General features: G+C 41.9%; 1 protein-coding gene across 8 annotated transcripts in view; it reads left to right on the forward strand.

The window, feature by feature from the left end:
• Ptprt (protein tyrosine phosphatase receptor type T) overlaps positions 1-18927 on the forward strand; it is a 1023334-nt gene that overhangs the window by 899402 nt on the left and 105005 nt on the right. For all 8 annotated transcript variants that reach the window (XM_047539644.1, XM_047539637.1, XM_047539640.1 and 5 more), the window contains one exon: positions 3728-3876. In XM_047539644.1, the coding sequence (XP_047395600.1) occupies positions 3728-3876 (149 nt within the window). The remainder of the gene's footprint in view (positions 1-3727; positions 3877-18927) is intronic.

Here is an 18927-nt window from a genome sequence, read left to right on the forward strand (position 1 = left end):
TAGTCTCTGGGTTCCACGAGGGTCAAGGTCAAGAATATATGATCTTCACATCTAGCAGGGACTGATCCACGTACCTGCTCAATAAATATTTGTTCAATGGCTGAGTCAGCCAAGAGCAGAAAATTACAATTCTATTAGAGAGGAGCCGTGCAAAGCTCAAAAGAGATCTGACATTTGAATAACATTGAGCCTTGGATGAGGAAGAGGTGGTCCATAGAAAAGAGTGGGACTCATGAAGAAATAAAAGGTATTGAGGGTTGTGGGTAGGCAGGATGGAACAGGTAGTTGATGTGTCCTAAAAGGAGGTATGTGTGGAAAAAAAGCCTAAGCTGACTTCTAAATTGGGTTTTTAGGGTCTTGTATACCCTTTCACAGGTCTGGGCTTTCCTTTCTCTTTGAGTGAAAGAAAAATGGAGGTGGGATAAATTAAACTCTTTTGGTACAGGGAATGAATATCAGTTTTCCTGTGTTACTGACAGCATTTTTAATGATTAAATTTTGAATTCTGAAAATAGAGATGGCACTTCGAACTGTGTTTTAGTTCCTTCTTTACAGTCCCCATCGCCACCTTGCTTGTGTTCACCCACTGCCAAGCACCTCTGCAGCGTGGTCTTCCCCATGATCACCCAGTAGGTGTCAACCATGGGACGTTGCTTTGATTGGACCTAAATGTCCCCAAATTAAAGGCTTGGTTTCCAGGGCAGTGGTATTGGGTGGTGCCGTGGACCCTGAAGAGGTGGGACCCAGTGAGAGGTCTTTAGGTCGTTGGAGGTTCAAAGCAGTGGGGCCTCAGAAAAGAGCCTTCAGAACCATGAGCCAAAATGAACCTTTCCTCTTTATAAGTTAATCATCTCAGGTATTTCATTATAGTAATGCAAATCTGACAACATAAATGTCATGTCTGAATTTTTACAACTCAGCTTTCTGACTTTTAAATATCTATATGTTTAGGAGAGGCTGAATTTTTTATGTCTTTCAATACAGGTATTCTGAGCTACCCAAACATTTCTATAAAATGCCATTTTTCATAGAAGCAGTGAGACCTTTTTGTTATTATTATTCCTTTGGAAACCAATGATTTGTGCCCAACACAACCCTCTCCATATTATTTTACCCTGAATAGAATGAGATTGGTTAGGAGCTCTGCCCCAAAGGAAATACCAAGCCTCTGATACATACTCATTTATAGTTTTAAAGTTAATTCTCTTATTGGATTTTCTTTTATTTCCTGCTGAGGGAATGTGAGCAGAGCTCAGAGACAAAGGATATGCTGTATATCTTTTCAAATTTATGATTAAGAAGGTCACATATACATTTTTAAACATACTCCTTTTTGATAATAAATGAAGAATAAAGTTTTGAAATGTCATCAGCAGCAGAATTACTCACTTTTCCTTCACTGGCGCTCTCCCTGCCTGTCGATTTCCTGGTGTGGTGAGAGAGGGCCCTTCCCGGGCAGGGTTTTACTTGTTTTCTGTCTGCCGGAACAGCTGCACGGGGAGAACAGGGTGCCCGCGGCCAACGCATTGCAACCACAGAAATGTGTTTCTACTCTCGAGTGCCCTGCTTTCCCAAGGCCAATTTTGAAAAAAATAAATAAGTGGAGAATTTCATTGTAGACTGCATTTGCCTTGAAATTATGACCAAAATGAGGGATGGGAACGCTTCTCTCTTCTGGGTCTGAATTCCCAGGATTCACTCTCTACCTTCTCTACTCTGCTCTCTGCCTCTAGAACACGTTCTGTGGGGACTCCATCCAAGGGCTGCTTTGCCACCTCTGGCTCGTAATTGGGCTCAGCTAATGATACTGCTCTAGGGGATCAGAGGGTGAGAGCTGGGTGCAGTCAGGGCACCTTTGCCTCGGGATTCCTCCTAGAGGTCACCGAGCACTGTCAGGGCCCCTCAGGAGAAAGCCACGGCTCTCGTCCAGGTGTCTCCTCTTCATAACTCCTCTGGCTTCCTTGACTTACCCTTCTGGACCCACAGGGGGAAACAGCTCTCCTGCCACTGTATTTTTTTATTTTTTGCTTTGGGATGCCCTGCACTCTCTCCACCTTTGCCAGTCACCCTTTCTGTAAATAGATGCTCCTCAAATCATCCTCACGTGAGTGTCCCATCTGTCATTCTCTGCTGTCTACACCTAGATCAGGGACCCACGTTTTAAGGAGGTTACTCACTATCCAACTGGAGATGATTTGCATGAACTATAGAAAACTTCTGCATCTAGGTTTATCTTTTCTTTAATACCGTCTTTTACAGGGAGATCATTACCTCTTGAAATGCCCTATTTTATGAGCAGGTGGACTTAACTTGGGAAAATTATTCCCTATTTTGCACTGAGTCTGACCTCTTTGGACACCTATTCTTTCTGTATTGATATAGGAATAACCACAATTGAATTTGATGCCAGATTCTATGAGAAATGGAGCAAGAAACCTGGAAACATTTATCCTCAAGATATTTAATGTTTAACCTAGAGGTTTATATGTGATTGGAATAGAATGACTACATTGGGATGCATATGTGTTGGGAAAACCCAGAGAGGCCATGTTGACTTTTGAGAAATATTTGAATAACTCTTATATGCAGGAAGCATCCATCATATTTTTATATTTCTAATGAAATATCTAAGACCTATCAGTTAAAATTTAAGGGAGGTAGATTTCTAATCCATAAAAGAAGAACTCCTTCACCTTTCAGTTCCCTGGTGAGGAATCAAAGTCTCCATTCTTTGATATAATTCGGGCGGAGATGGTATCCACAGTGGGGCTGTTGGAAAGGGATCCAGACACTGAACTGTAGCTAAGGGATTCATGAGAACAGCAGTTTCCAGGCAGGGAGTGCTCCCGATGTGCCAGGCACTGTGCTCTGTGTATTTTATGAATCATCTCACTTATTACAATGCTGCAAAGTTAGTCCTTTTATTTGTCACAGTGTACAGAGGAAGAGTTCAGGTTTTAAAGAGATAAATGAACTTGCCCGAGGTCATGCAGTTGGCAGGCAGCAGAGGTAGGTTACAAACCAACATCTGCCTGATGCCAAAGCCAATAGTTTTGCTCTCCAGTGGTTGGTGTCCGAATCACCTGGGAACTTGGTGACTACAGAGAGGCCCACTCTTGAGCCTTCTTCTCAGGTGTTTCAAATTTAGACCCAGGTTTGAAAAATACTGGTCTACAGTACTATTATTATAAATGTCCAACTGGTTCTGAGGGTCTATTCCTATGGGATAGCTGTGCATCAAGTTCAGCTTCTGCTCTTCTCCCTTTGAGCTATGAGACTAACCTCAACCCACCACCAACCACCAATCCCTACTTCAACCTACCTTTGGTGGGTGGGTCGTTCTAGAGCTCAGTCTCTGAGAAAGACCAGACTCTATTTTTAATCCCATTCAGAGGCGTGAGAACAGAAAGAGCAGCCTGGTGTCTTCCTCCTCTGAAGGAGAGTGGAGATGGCATCAGACAAGTCTCACTGACTTCCTGCCCACTGTCGGGATAAGGCAGCATGAGTCTCACACTTCCAGTAAATGGAAAACACTGGTTGCTACAGGAGGACTTAGCTCTGTTCCACCTTGACCATGGAGGGCCCGACTTGACTTTATTTCTGGAAAATAAGCCAAGTGTGAGAGCAGAGGATAAGAGGAGGGGAAGGAGAGTAGTGTATCTTCCCGATGCTTTATTTCAACTGGCACCATCTGACTGTGATTTTTTCCCTTGCACATGTCCCAAAGGAAGCTGGCCAAGAAACAGAAGGAGACACAGAGTGGAGCCCAGAGGGAGATGGGGCCTGTAGCCTCTACTGACAAACCCACCACCAAGCTCAGTGCCAGTCGCAATGACGAAGGCTTCTCCTCCAGTTCTCAGGACGTCAACGGATTCAGTAAGTCAAGTCCACTAAGGGGAAGGTGATACCCAGCATGACCCTGGTGTCTCTGCTGTGAACCCCTCACAGTGGTGAGGTACTGTGAGACCCGGGGTCAGGGTGCTTTCCTGGGATGATCCAGGATGAAGGTTCTCCCCAGCAGAGCCCTGGGGTAGCCCTTCCAGAGGTGAAAAAGGCTATTTAAAAATATCCCCCAAAGCAGCAAGAAATGGGAGCAAGTCATCCTAATTGCTTGTGGGCCTAAATAGAAATGGGTTAAAAATAATAATCATAAAAAAGAAGGAGGAGGAGGAGAATGTGCCCTTAAAGAGAAAAATATGCCACAGTGAATTAAGTTTTAAATTTTTCAAAACTGTTTCACATATATTGTGTAAGGTAAGTGAGTCATGGATCATTACTGTCCTTGTTCTGAGTGCTCAGGAAATGGAGGCTCAGAACAATCTCTCCAAAGTTCCATGGCTGATTTCTAATCCAAACTAGAAGCCAGACCTCCCAAGCCATGGCCACGTGCAAGTCTCAGCCAACAGCCACCTGACATTTTGTCAAGCCTGAGTCCTCATGCAAAGTTAACAAAGGACCCCAAGCGAATCCAGGTGGCTAAGACTTCATGGTAAACTCTATCCAAAGGAGAACTCTAGGACTGTTAATCTGTCAGGATGGCACAAAAGAGGTAGCATTTGTTCTTATCTTCCGGTTGTGCTATAGGCTTGTTCTTTCCTAGATCTAATAGGTTAGATTCCCCAACCTCTGCCCCAAATTGGGGAATGCAGGAAATCTAAAAGGATATCATCAGAGACCAATTTCCCCCATATCATATAAATTGCAAATGGAGGAAATCACAACTTGCCAAAACCATCTTAGGCCTGGTCCATTTGGGATAATATGGACCTGTGAGAAGATGAAGGAAAAAGAAATAAATATTTGCCACCATCTACATTGCAGCCACACTCTCATTTCATTCTCACTACAGCCCTGTGAGATGCTTATTATTATTATACCCATTTTATAGGTAAGGTATCCAAAGCAAAATGTGTTTGGCTCAACTTCTCAGAGCCACACAGCTTGTCCTAGATGGACCCAGGATCTGACCCATGATTCCTAAGCTCAAGGGAAGAACAGAATTCACCTGGAGAGATTTCTAAAATACATGTACATGGTCCCCAACCTTATCCACTGAATCAAACTCTCCCTGGGGATGCAAGGGCAGGAACTGAGGGCTGTAGATTTTGTAAAACCATTCAAATGGTTCTTGTGGACACCCTGAAAGAACATGGAAGCCCAAGGGAGGCATGACTTGCTGTCTTTGGGAAGAGAAATTAGTTTAAACCTACAAAGAATTGGGGAAAAAGCAAAATGAATACTTATATATCCTTACCATTGTTAACATTTTTCAGCATTTGCACTTTTGTGATCTCTCTCTTTCTCTCTCTCTCCCCCACCTACAATACTCTGAATCATTTCGAATTCATTTGCAGACATAACAATTCACCTGTAGAGAATACAGCAAGTTTCCTAAGAACCCAGACTACTCTTCCACACAACCGTAATAACCTTATTATCTTAACCAACAAAGGAAGCTTGATTCAATGGTATCGAATATACCCATCCAGAGTCAAATTCCCTCAATGTCCCCAAATGTTCTGTATTGTCTGTTCGTTGTAATTCAGTCTTCAATCCAAGGTGCTCACATTGTGTTTGGTTTGCTCTCTTTATCTCCTTTTCCTAGAAAACAACCTTCCTAACCTTTTTTTTTTTTCAGGATACTGACAGTTTTTTCAAAGTCTGGGGGCACTTTTCTCACAGAATTGTCCCCAGTCCGAATTTGTCTGACTTTTCCATCATTGTTACATTCAGGTTACACATTGTGGCAAAAACACTACTGTGTGGCACCATGTACTTCCCATTGGATCCTATCAATAGACACATGGTATCACTTGGCCCATTATTGATGATGCTAAATTTGAGCACGTCTCACCATTGGGTAATGACTTTTAAAGACAAAGTCTAAGAGTCTACTGATTATTTTATGAGCAAATATTTAACTTCTGCTTTTCTTGGAGGTCAGAGAAAAATCTGTGGTCTGCTCAATCAGGCAGCCAGTCCTTTTTCTATTGTCAGTCCAGGTGAATCACAGGGATTCACACATTTCCTAGGGGCTGGGAAAGGGGATTTTGATGTAAACCAGGAGGGTCAGAGAAGGGGCCGGCAGGAAATGAACTTAATAGGACCATCCTGAGCTCACTGAGGCTCCACTGCCCTCGATTGTCTCTGCTCTCCTGCTTCTTGCCCAGGGGTAGAGAAGTTTGTTTGCAAGAATAGCTGATTAAAAATATAACCAACTAGTACCTGTTTATGCCAAACCTTTCCTGTCTTACCAGCCTCTTGTGCACACATTTTTCCTGTTGTAGAATTGCCATGGGAGAATTTTCAATGACAAAGATTATGGTCAGAGATGTATGACAATCATTTTGGCCCTAAAGTTGTAGGCATCTGGTCTCCAGCTTTCTGATCTTACATGAATACAACCTGGGTGACTCTAATTTCTTGGGTTTCAAAAGGAAATATCACCACTGTTTTCACCATGGGTCAAAACTTAGACCCTTAAAATGAAAACACTCAAGATGGAGATAAATTAGCTAAACAAAAAAGAAGAAGAAGAATATCCAGTGGGATCTAATTAGATGGCTTAAAGGCGAGGGACAATCTTTCCGAACGATTAGATGTGTGTCCGTGTACATTTTATGTTTAAACACACACACAAATAAGTCTGTGCATAAACACACAGAGACACATACACCACCATATTATGTCTATGTATATTCTTCCATTTTAATAATATTACTTTTTAAAAAGCAAAAAGAAATTAATTTTGGTTTTTTATATCCTCAATTAGGACGAAATGAAAATTTGCACTTACTTGAATCACTGAATATTTTAGAACCCTGTGTATTTGGTGTCTTCAGACTGCAGCTACAAACACACTCTGGGGATCTTTGCAATGCCCTCAAGTGCATCATGTACCTTTTAAAATGCCCTGTGGAACCACCAGGGTGAGATTTGAGGGAGAAAAGCAATGTAAGTAATGCTTACACTGGAGATGTAGAGATTGCTTCTGAAATCACCCTGATGTATGTAAAATTGAATCTATTTTTGTGACATTAGGGAAGTGACTGTCTGGCTTCTGCATTGGCATCTTTAAGAGGCCCTGAGATTATGGGCAAATGTCGCGCAGCACTTAGGGGTGGAGTGGGGGAAGAGTTGCTGCATTGGAAAAGAATATCAAGGAGCGTGCTTTGAGCAATCAGCTCAATTAGCTCATTATCGGACAGGTGGGCCCTCGCCTAATTCAAATTCTGCCTTTTTCTGCATGGGTTCATTTTCTGGGCTTTTCTATTACAAGTGACTGCTAAGTTGGGTGACATCTATTCAATCAAGGATCCCAAAATTGTATAGGAACAATGACCTCTGGGCCTCATGGGTGACCGAGGCTTTGTCTGGTATGAGCTGTTGCTGTGGAGTGCTTTGGCATTCTTCATAAAGGAGTGTATGTCACATTTCAAGGACAAACAATGTGCATTGTTTTCCATTTAAAGAAACGCTAGCTTTTATTAAGTAATCTGATTTGATCCCACAGCCCTGTATATTTGTTTTTGTTTTTTTGTTTTTTGTTTTTTGTTTTTCTCTGTGATCTTCTGTTCCCTGGAATCAGTTTCTGAGTCTTTCTTCTGATGCTCTTCTTATTTATCTGGGCTTAAGTCTTCTTCTTTATCTCTTGTATTCACATGTCACCTTCTCCTTATTCATTTTCAGTCCAAACAAAACTGCTTCAGAACAAATCCCCGTTGAATCCTATAACACCTTAGCTGTCTGCCCTTCTCATACTGTGTGTGACAGACTCACTTATTTTCTGGGTACCATTAGTTAACTGTCTTCATTTTTATACTTCCATTCTTTTGAATCTTTCCATGTCTGATGAGCAAAGGCGAGTCATCTCTACGCTTCCCAGACGCAGAGGCTTCAAACACTCTAAGTCAGGAAGCAGGCATGGATGGGGGAGGCCTTGGAGGTGGGAGTCAATGGCCATTTCCTCAGCAAATTGTACCTGACTGACCAATGGCTAGGAGTCCTGGGGAGTTTGAGGAGGAGAGTTTTTCCAGAGATAAATAAGTTGGAGTATTGTCTCACAGAAAATAGGTGTTTCTATTTATAAGTTTATCATAGTTTAAGACATCCTTCTGCAAGACACATAAGCAACAGATCCTTATTCCTGTGTCATAAGGTAGCTTGTAGGTTTGATTTTTACCCCTGTTCTACAGATGAGGAAACTGAGGTTCAGAGGGACTCCCCAGTCCAGATCAGAGAGACATTTGACAAGTCATGATTGTAAGCTCAGGGGCATGGCTAGTGGCCAAATTAAATCAGACAGAAAGCCACCGAAGCAAACTTTATTGGAATTTGGCTCTCGGGAGAAATTCCCAGTCCCCGGGGTACAGGTCAGGGTGGGGAGCCAGAGAAAATTGCACATGGCCCCAGCTGTCCAGGGACTTTATAGGCCTGAATGGGCAGGGGTCCTGCTGAGTGACAGGTGGAGGTAAGGGTCAGTAAAGTTTTCCTGCATGTTTGATTGGTCACCATGTGGTGCGCTTCCCTATGCCTCAGTTGCCCTGCTCTCCCTCATATAGTTGCCCAAATTCCGACCTAACAATGATAAGGATCCATTTTTCCTGACATCAAAGACTCCAGCTAGTTCTGTAAAGAATTGGAGGAAACATCCAATAAAGAGCACCTAAATAAAAACAGAGGGGAAGTAAATAATGAGGATCAGGAAAATATAAGTGAAAACAATAAGATCAAAACAAAGACGTTAAAATGGAATTATGTTATTATAATTGCATTCTCACTGTGCAAGCTGGTAACTTTTAAATTCCAATTTTGCTCTGAGCATCCTAGTACCAAAAACTCTAAAAAGAGGATAAGTTGTATTGGACACCTACTATGTGCCAGATCTTCTGCTTTCTATAAATTCTACTCTTTAGCTTCCTAGTGACCCTATAAATTAGACATTATTTCCTTTCTGAAAATGGAGCTAGTGGATTTCAGGGAACCTAAATAAATAAGCTCAAAATCACACAGTACAGAAATAACAGAGATGAGACTATAAACTGAAGAGGGTTATCTGACTGGAGTTCCTTGTCCTGTATCATGAATGGTCACCAGACACTCACCGGTCTCACTGAGGGAGGTCTGAGGGTCTTGAGAAAGGAGAATTCCATTACCCTCCCCAAGGGTCCTCTGCCACCACAGCTGTGCTCTGCATGGAGACCTGCGCCTAGGCACTCCCACGGAGCTAGGATAGCACAAGGCGCTGGGCTCGAGATAAGCATCTCACATGGGAATCTCGTTCATCCCCACAGTCCATACAATTCTTATCAAACCCCTTTGACAATTAACTAAGGCTCTCAGATATGGAAAAGTCTTCTGAAGCTGTATGAAGAATGGACAAAGAGGCCTGGATCCCAAGACAGAGTCTCTCCTTTCAAAACCAAGCATCCCTGTCTTTTCTCCAAACTTCAGCAGTCTCTCCACCATGAAGCCAGGTGAAGGAGAAGAGATGTCAAAGTGAAGTGACCCTGCTGGCTGGGAGGACAGCACCTCTTCCTAGGTCCTCTCTTCACCCAAACTCCTATTGCAGGAAGCACCTGCCCAGTGGATACTCTCAAAGACAGCTTCTGTGGGAACCGTTCACCAGGAGCTCTTAGGAAAGCGGTGGTCCCATCCTCAGACATTCCTAATCTGGACCAATCCCTGGGGACTTACGGAGAGATGAACAAGGAGTGATGAACAAGGAGAAATGAACAAGGAGCTCTCTGCCAACAGAGAGCTCACAGCTGGGCAGGGGAGAGGGAGGGTCCCACAAAGAGCATCTTTGTTGTATTACTTGTGCAGTGGCCACCTGCACGGAAAACCACAGGACCTTCCCCTGACTTTGTGACCAAAATACACCTGTTTCTGTGAGAGGACACAGTAACCTTAGGAGACATTTGCTGCCAACGAGGGAGTGGGCCTTGAACACCAAGGGCCCTGCCTGTCCTTCACCACACAGACCTCATGAAAGGGTTTACTTTGGAGGCAGGTCATGGAATGTCCCAGCTCATTACCCTCATGGGACAGTTCAACAGAGATGGAGCAGAAAGAAGGAAACACCAGGCAAAATGTAGCAGGACTATTTTAGGATTGTGTTATGTAACAAAATCAATTCAAATAGGGAGGACAGACCAGGAATTTAAAGATGAGGTGGGGATTGGCTGAGGCTCTTGGGGGAGTTTCTCCATCTGGTTCTCCTCCAGTGAGGGCAGTGAATCCATAGAGAAATATGTCTTCACCTTCTGGAAACTGTTGACTCCATGGTGCCTGATGTTGACAATTGCTCTGTCTTAGGGAGAGCTTTCTTGTGGTTATCATTTTGTTCCATACTTTTCACATATTGTCTCTGCTACTCAAAACAGAGCAGCCAGGGAGGAATTATTATCCTGATGTTATAAATGACATCATTGCTACCCCCAAGGTAAAGTCTAAAATCCTAAACATGATCTCTTGGGTTCTCCATGGTTTCTGATCAGTACATACTCTGACCCTTGCTCCGGTCTCTGGTCCATCAGATACTCAATGACTATTTTTTGAATGTATGGATGAATGAATGATGGAGCTGGAATTCACGTTAAGATCTTCCAAGTCCACATCTGGTTCCAACTCTTCTCACAGTGAGTCCTGTCTTCCACTGAGCTGAAGTCTGTTCCGTGTAACTTCAATTCATTTGATTGTTTTTGCATACAGGCAAACTTGCTGGCCTTCGTCTGCCCTCTGGTGTCACATAGAGTAATGGAATCAGTCTTTCTCTTCCTGCAAGACCCACCCTGACCTCAGCTGTTTAACTGCTTGATTGACGCCACCTGTTTGCACAGGTCCTTTCTTTGGGTTAAGCACCTCCCACATCAGCCATCAGTCTTTCTCAGAAAATATTTCTGTTTTTCAGTCTGCTCACAATCCCAGGCAGCCCGTCTGTCTCCACTCGGTCCATGTCTGTGCAGTGTGGTTACCAAGATTATCATGATGTTTTACATTAGGCTGAGTCACTGGGAGTCAGAGAGCTGCCATCACCCTCGCTCTGGATTCCAAACCTGGATTTAAAGTGTACTGCTCATGTTTGAGTTAATGTCCAAATGTCCATCACATGCCTGCATAATGTAGTGGTCATGGCTTGCAGCCAGGGCTGCCTTATCCAGTTCCAGTGAAGATGATTTGGGGGATCCAAGTGACATTTCATCTATGCTGTTTCTTCCTGTTACATCTAGGCCTGCCATTTTATTTATTTCTAGTCATGTCAGGCAATGCCCTCATTTAATCCTCCCAGTTTATAGTTTCAAAGTGTAATAATAATTATTAATATTTATGATACTTGTTGATCATCAATCAAGCATTAATGATATGCCCATTTCCATAGTGAATGTTTTATATGCATCTTTATCTCATTGGTATGTTGGGAATGTTAAATAAGTGTTGTGATTAAACCTGATGATTTAAAGGTGAGGAAACTGAGGCTTAAAAATCATAAGGAAATTTTCTAAGGCTTCTTAGCTGTAAATAGCAGAGCTTGACCTTAAACCTGGGTCTCAACTCAGCTAAGCCCATGCCTCTGTACTGCCTTCTGCAAGATAGATATTATTGTCCCATCTTATAGATATAGAAACTTAAGTTCACAAATATTGAGTCATTTGCTTAAAGCAATGGTTCTCAAAGCAGGGTCTCCAAATGAGTAACACAAGCATCACTTGGAAACTATTGCAAGCAAATTTTCAGGCCCCACCCTGAGGTGGGGGACCAATGAGACCCAAAACTCTGGGGTGAGAGCATCAGAGTTTCAGTAAGCCTTCCAGGTGATTTCAAATGCATGTTCAAATTTGAAAATCACTGACTCAAGGGAAAGCCCAGGGTCGTCTGATCCCAAAACCCTTCTTCCTGTGCTAAGCTGTCTCTGATAATAGTGAGTTGCAGCACTCTGAGGAGGAAGGCCCTAAACTCCCCCTTCTCAGGGTAGATGCTCCAAAGAACATTACTGTCGAGGCTTCTGGGCCTGTCAATAGGTATGAGGCCACCAGAGTTCCCTGTCAAGTCATCTTGGAGATTTTTATCTCCTTTTGCCTAAACAGTGGACAATCTAAGAGTCAGAATGGAAAGAGTGGAAATTTACAAGGGAAAGCAATGATGAGTCACCAAGTGAAACCAGGAGCTCAGCAGAACATCATGCCAAGGAAGGAAAAATAAAGCAAAAGTTCTGTTTATAGGAACAATTGTATTTTCCAGGATTAAATTGAATCTAAGAGAATTGAATGTTACAATTCTGCCACCTTCACTTTTATTGAATATTTTAAAGGGATTATTGAATATTTTCTCATCATCCACTTGACTGACAGATTAAAGGACACACCTGTTAAACTCACGGCAATCCAAAATTGAGTGGAATTTTTCACACCTTGAAAGTGCAAAATGGAAATTTAGATAGCCCTTGAGAAAGTAGACAAATTGTCCAATACAAACACTAAGGAGTTAAATTAAGACATGTTTCAGAGAAGCATATTCAACTCAAAAAAGGATATAATAGTTATAAAAGATATAGTCAAGATTAAAAACTAAATATCATCTGATCCAACATCCTCTTCTTAAAGATGAAGACTTGAGTCCCAAAATCACTCATCATGTTGCTAATGAAATCAGGGTTAGATTTGGGGTTATGGCCATTTTAGTCCTTGTTCCATGATCTCCTTCAAAGGAATGAAATACTGTACATACCGTATAGTCAATAGTGGTTTGTCATGTAGTAATTTCTGTGGACCCCCAATCTGATTTCTGCACAAATAGAACTTTCTCAAATTGAATTATACTTTTCATCTCCTCGTTATGGGAATAGCGGAGGTGTTCCTTTAAATATTCATTGAGTGTCGACCGTATGGGAAGTATTGTAGGGATTGTAAAGACAAATAAGACACGGTCTCCGCCTTCAAGGATATGACTCTCCTCCAGGAGGAGACCTGTAAGTGGATTAGTTTCAATCAATGTGATAAGTGATGGAGAAAAGGTGCATATAGCGTTCCGGGAACACTGATCAGAGGCTCAGCAAGTGATTAATTCTGCCTAAGTGAGTTAAAGAATCCTATGTAAGGAGATGGGTTTTGACTTAAAGGGAGTGCAAGAGAAGGCTTTTCCCAGGTAAAAGAGACAACAGCTTGGAAGTGTAAGGAACAGGATAGGCACAGGGAAGTGGGTTAATAGCCTGGGCTGACCATACATCAGCCATGAGGCTGACATGGAGCTGGAACCTGCCTCACATCTGCAGCCAACTTAAAGTCATTCTCCAAAAAGATTAACCTACTTGAAATTTAGAGTGAACCCAGTGCTAGGTGTCCTTATGTTTTGTTGGAACCTGGCCTCATGTGCTCTTTGAATCATACAGATTCATTTTTGCATGGGAGGGAGAACATTTTATCAGATACAGACCTTCACTTTCCTCATATGCTGGCCCAGCCATTCCTTCTCGATACCCTTTGAAAGGGACCCAGTAAAGCGACAAAGCTGAAGTTGCTTTTGACAATTTGTGCCAGGTCACTGCATCTTGAGAAGAAAATAGAATTATTTTCTGCACCTCACAGGTGGTCCTGAATTATAACAGGGCACTTAGAAAGTGCTTGTTAAAGTAATCAAGGATAAAGAAGAGATGCTGCAAATGTAAATGTGTAGTTGCTAGGTAGCAGAATAAACCAAGCCTAGAGACCAAATATTTTCCCCCTCAGCTCAAAGCTACAGCCTTGATAAGTTAAAAACACCGATAATTCTACTAGCTAATGTTTTGTGAGTAATTACAGGACAAAGCACTTTACATGCCTCATTTCACTTAATATTCTCAACAATTGAATGACACAAGTTAAGGAAACTGAGGCTTGGAGAATTTAAGTAATTTTCTCAAGGTCAGTACAGCTATGAAGAAACCATAGGCTTGAAAAGGGAATTATATGGTTGACCTATTAGCCGTCCCTCCGTCGTGGAACCCTTTCTTTGCTTGACTTTTACTCTCCTTGTTTCTCACTTTCTTCCCACACCATTTCTTCTCATTCTTCTTTATTGGTTTCTCCTTGGTCCCCAGCCTGGAACCACTGAAGCACCTTAGGCCTCAGTCCTGAACTGCATCTTTTCTGCTTATCCTCCAGGTGGGTGGTGATGAAACAGAGAAGGGGCCAGATTTGAAGCAGAAAAGGAGGAGTTTAAACCTCAGCAGTTCGCGTTGAGGTGCTATTGAGTCATTGAAAGGATGTCAGGTAGGCAGTGGATCTGTGGGCTGGGAGCTCAGCAGAGGAGTCTGGTCTGGATATTTGGCATATCTTGTACACAAAGTGATTGAAGATGTTGCCATGAATATGGACACTAAGACTCACAGTGGTAAAACACAATACCCGCAGATGCTCCACAAGGCAATGAACAAAACAGAACTTCCAACCAAGACTTGCCTATAGGAGTATCTCAAAAAAAAAAAAAATCATCAATGACAACCAAGGGCATAATGTTAAAACAGGGTACTAGGGAAGGGGCTGTGTAAATGTGATGTAAGTGTAGAACTTTCTGGTAATCCACCTTGATCCTAAGATAGAATTCAGTACGTGAAAGAGCTAATAGATTAGATCAGGTTGCCCCATAGTTGCCTGTTCAGCCTGGATTGTAATAGGATCTTAATATTCCCAGGTGAATTTTCTGACAATACTTGAAATTTGGTTTATATATTGGTGGTTGGGAGCAGATCTATATGCCTTTGGAAGTCAATGAAAGAACCATCGGGTTGACTGTCACCAAGATTGACACTTGAGGAAATGGAAGCAAAGGGATAGGATAGGCAGCACCCCCGTTCACTGCCTTACCATCTCCACTCTTTGGTCATATATATAGGAAAAGGATGTAGTGGTATTTATTACTGGATGACTCTCAGTTGGGTGCTGTGTCCACAGGATTGAGAGAATGGTCCATACCACCAGATATCAAACACATCTGAAACCCAGACTAGCCTCCAGAAAAGACGTGTATCAGGTGAACAGAAGATTCCACCAACCAAAATGGTAACTTGGTGATGAGCAAGAAATGGCAGTTCTAGTCTCACAAAGTCCTTGTGATAGGCAACACAGGCAACAGTGGAAGGCTTGGTATTTCCAGTACAGGTATGTGCAGAAGCTGCCAAGAAAATGATATCTAATGAGGAGAGGCTGTCCTGGCTCATTAACCATGTGACCCATCTCTGTTAGGATTTCTTTTCACCTTTCCAAACATCCAGGTTGAGTTTCTAATTATATGAAAGCTGGAAATGAAATAAAATTTCATTTGTCATTCTCCCTTAATAGCAAGGATACATTCAGCAGGCATATAGAATAGATTAATCTTGACAAGTTCCTCTTTCTCACCTGCTATATCCAACTCAACACTCAGTTTTAGTTATTCTCTATCTTCAATATATCTAGAGTCTATGTGTTTCTACTACCTCCATCCTTGTCCAAGTCCTCATCCTCTCTCACCTCAATAAGATCCCTCACCCCTAAACAATCCTCATATCCATCTCTGTCATCCCCTCATCCATTTTTTAATAAGAACTGGGGAGAACTTTTCAAGGTAAATCTTAAACTAAAGGCCAAATTTCCATCCTCACTTTACATACAGATCTTGCTTGCCCTGTTTACATCTTGCTTGCCCTGTTTACATCTCCCAGGTTGTCACATTCCACTGTACCTTTCTCTGTGAGTTCCAGCCATACTCTCTTCTTCTTTCAGAAATTAACCTTTCCACAGTACTCTCCCATGACCTTGGTCCATGCTATTGCTCCGTCTAAACAAGGAGTGGGCAAACCTACAGCCTATAGTTCAAACCCAGCCCACTGTGTTCGTCGATATCAAGTTTAATTGGAACAGAGCCATACTTATTTGTTTACATAGTTCTATGGCCACTGTTGTGCTACAATGGTAGAACTGAGTATTATCACAGAGTTCTAAAATGTTTACTTTCTGGCCCTTTATAGAAATGTTTTCCAAACCTTCACCTAGAGCATTGGCTATATGCACATTCTTCTTCTATATGACTCTTTTAGATCTCAATTTGTGCATTTATTCCTTTCCTGACCTGACCCACTTCTTCCCTTATAAGACTGGTTTCTTCTTTAGATGTTATACTAGTACTGTGTTCCTTCACTTTTTTCCTCAGCACTGACCTGAGTTTCTAAATGCATTTGTTTAAGATCTGAATCTCCTACCATATGGCAAACTTCAAGAGGGGAAGACCATTTATGGTTTGTTACTACTATATCTTAAGCAGGTAGCACAGTGTGAAGCACAGCATAGATACCCCAAACTCTTTGATGGATGGATAGATGAATAAAAGATAGACAAATAAGGCTCTGGATAGAAATTCTATATGGTCAGATAAATTTGAAAGGAATACTTAGGAAACTTGATACAGTTGATAACACACCCAGTTGTCCTGTTTTCAACTTCCAGAATTGGGTGCAGGCAGAGAAATTAGTCCAGGGATGATCCTTTGCCAATAAGGTGCTACCTAGATCTTAGCCTATCTCCCTCTCCCACCACCAACCCCAGGTGTGCCAATATGGAAGAGAATTTTACAAATCCTTTCTTATGGTCCTTACAAAAGTTGGAGTTACTACTCAAAATAATCTCAGTAAGTCAGTCATTGACTGGCCTAGGAAGTAATATAATCACTTCTCCAAACGTGTGAATAGGAAGATTAGTCAACAGGTGGTCTTCAGAGCACAAACAAATATATAGGTAAAAATCTGGCTATTATCTGACTCTGCCAATGGAAAAAAATAAGAAAACTAGTAAAGAGAAGTATATGAAACAACAGATTATCGTTCTTCATTGACTGGATGATCTCACAAGAAACCTTGAAAACATGATTTATCTCAGAAGGTTCTGGGAGACAATAGCCACCTTTTATGTGGGTCCAATCAGTGTGGTCATGGAGCTCTGGATTTCCCACACAACAGGTTCTGAGAGCCAAGATGTTTCTATAGTTATTGGAACCTATCTGCAAGGTAAAATGGAAGGTATCTGGCTCATGCTGGTTTTCTAAGTGACATTAGGTCAGGATACCATGATAGAAGTGTGAAATAGGTTCCTTGGGCTACTTCAAGAAGGCCAGGGAAAACATCATTGAGGAATTGGATTTTTAAGGATGAGGGTTAGTGTTAGTCAATGTAGAAAAAGAGAGACAAGTATTTGTTCTTTGTTTTGGTGTAACACACCACATCAAAAGTTAATGACACAAAACAAACAGCACTGTATTTTTCTCACAGTCTTGTGGGCCAGTAGTTTGGACAGACTACTATGTGGATAGCTTGTTTCTGCTTGAAAATGTGGAGGCTCAGCTGGGTTGACATAAATGACTGAAAATGGCTGTGACAAGTCTCCTAGGGCCATATGTCTGAGGCTTCAGTTCTTCCTCGGATAACATCTGCTAGGGATGAAATGCCCAAATGGCTCCTTTATTTGCATGTCTGATCCCTGGGCTGAGATGACTAGAACATCTGGAGTAGGGTGGCATTGTTCTTTCCCTAGGCATCTAACTTAGCCTTCCTGTGGCATGGCAGACTCACACTAATCGGACATCTTGCACAATGACTGGCTTCCCCCAGAGTGAGGGTTTCAAGAAATTCAGAAGGAATTCCAGTCCTCTCAAAAACCAGGTCCATAACTTGCCAGCATCCCTTATGATACCTATCATTATTAAAAATCCCTCTCAGGGCAGTCTAAATTGGAGAGAATGGAGGAGCAGACTCTCTACAGGGGAAATGTCATAAACATATAGGAAGGGAAGGATTCAATGGTGGTCATTTTGAGAAAACCACCACACTATTCTAAAACAAAGAATGCATATATGGGGCAGAGAGGTATGGAGAAAGTCCACTCGGCTAATATAGTGAATAACAAAAGGGATGTTTCCCAAATCTCTAGTTTCCACTTTAGTGAGTGATGATTCTGTTGTTTTTAGTACATAGTTTGACAGGGTCTCTGCAAGTTTTCTGAATATGAAAAGAGCATTTGCTGTCTTGTACAATTCCTTGTGAATGTAAAGATATTCTCCCAAATACAGAATCCAAAAGACATCAATAATGTTAACTTTTCTCTAGAGTTTGGGATAGAATGGTAGATGACAGGAAATCGGTATCTCTCTGTCCATGGTGCTGGATCTCCCTAACTTTTCCCAGTAAGCCCCTTCCATTTGACTTGTAATTATGTATGGTTTGGTCTCTCTGCAGTAGTTAGACTATTAGCTCCACAGGGTTACATAGTAGGAGATGAACCCAGAGAAATAATCAAAGTCTATGTCTTAAATGGTATTGAAATCAGAGAGTTTGAAATGTATTGTTTTCTTCAAAGAGCTAACAAATTTTAAGACATGGAGGAAAATGGTTAGGTTCAATTTAGAAAAATCATTCTGGTGACAGTGAGGTGTATGTGTTGGAGTGGATGAGACTGATAAGAAGCAAGTACTGTTTTTGCATATAAAAGACTTCTAGGGAAGTGACTTAGCCTACAATGCTGGTGCATATGAAAATTCTTTCTCACACACACATACACACACACACACACACACACACACACACACACACACACACCCCTGCTTGTAGAACTTACAGTTACTACATCCAAATTGGTGTGAAAATTCCTTGAAATGAAGCAGTGGTAGGGAAAGCGTGCTGTGTGACATTTCATCCTGATGGTTGTTTTCAAGTCCAGAGTAGTGATTAGCTCTTCCAGCTTTCTCCATATTTTCTTGACCAATCCACATTTTGAGAGTTTGATACCTGGAATATTTGGACATGTTTGATTTTGAAATGAGTGTCTATTCAGTTAATGTCTCATTGGGCCAGTTCAGTTTTTCAAGGTGAAAACCCCTTTTCATCTTCAGGGTCTTTGATCTAGGTTAGATGAAATTCCCTCTGAT

Source organism: Sciurus carolinensis, chromosome 2 (genome assembly GCF_902686445.1).
Source record: "Sciurus carolinensis chromosome 2, mSciCar1.2, whole genome shotgun sequence".
Taxonomy (NCBI): Eukaryota; Metazoa; Chordata; class Mammalia; order Rodentia; family Sciuridae; genus Sciurus; species Sciurus carolinensis.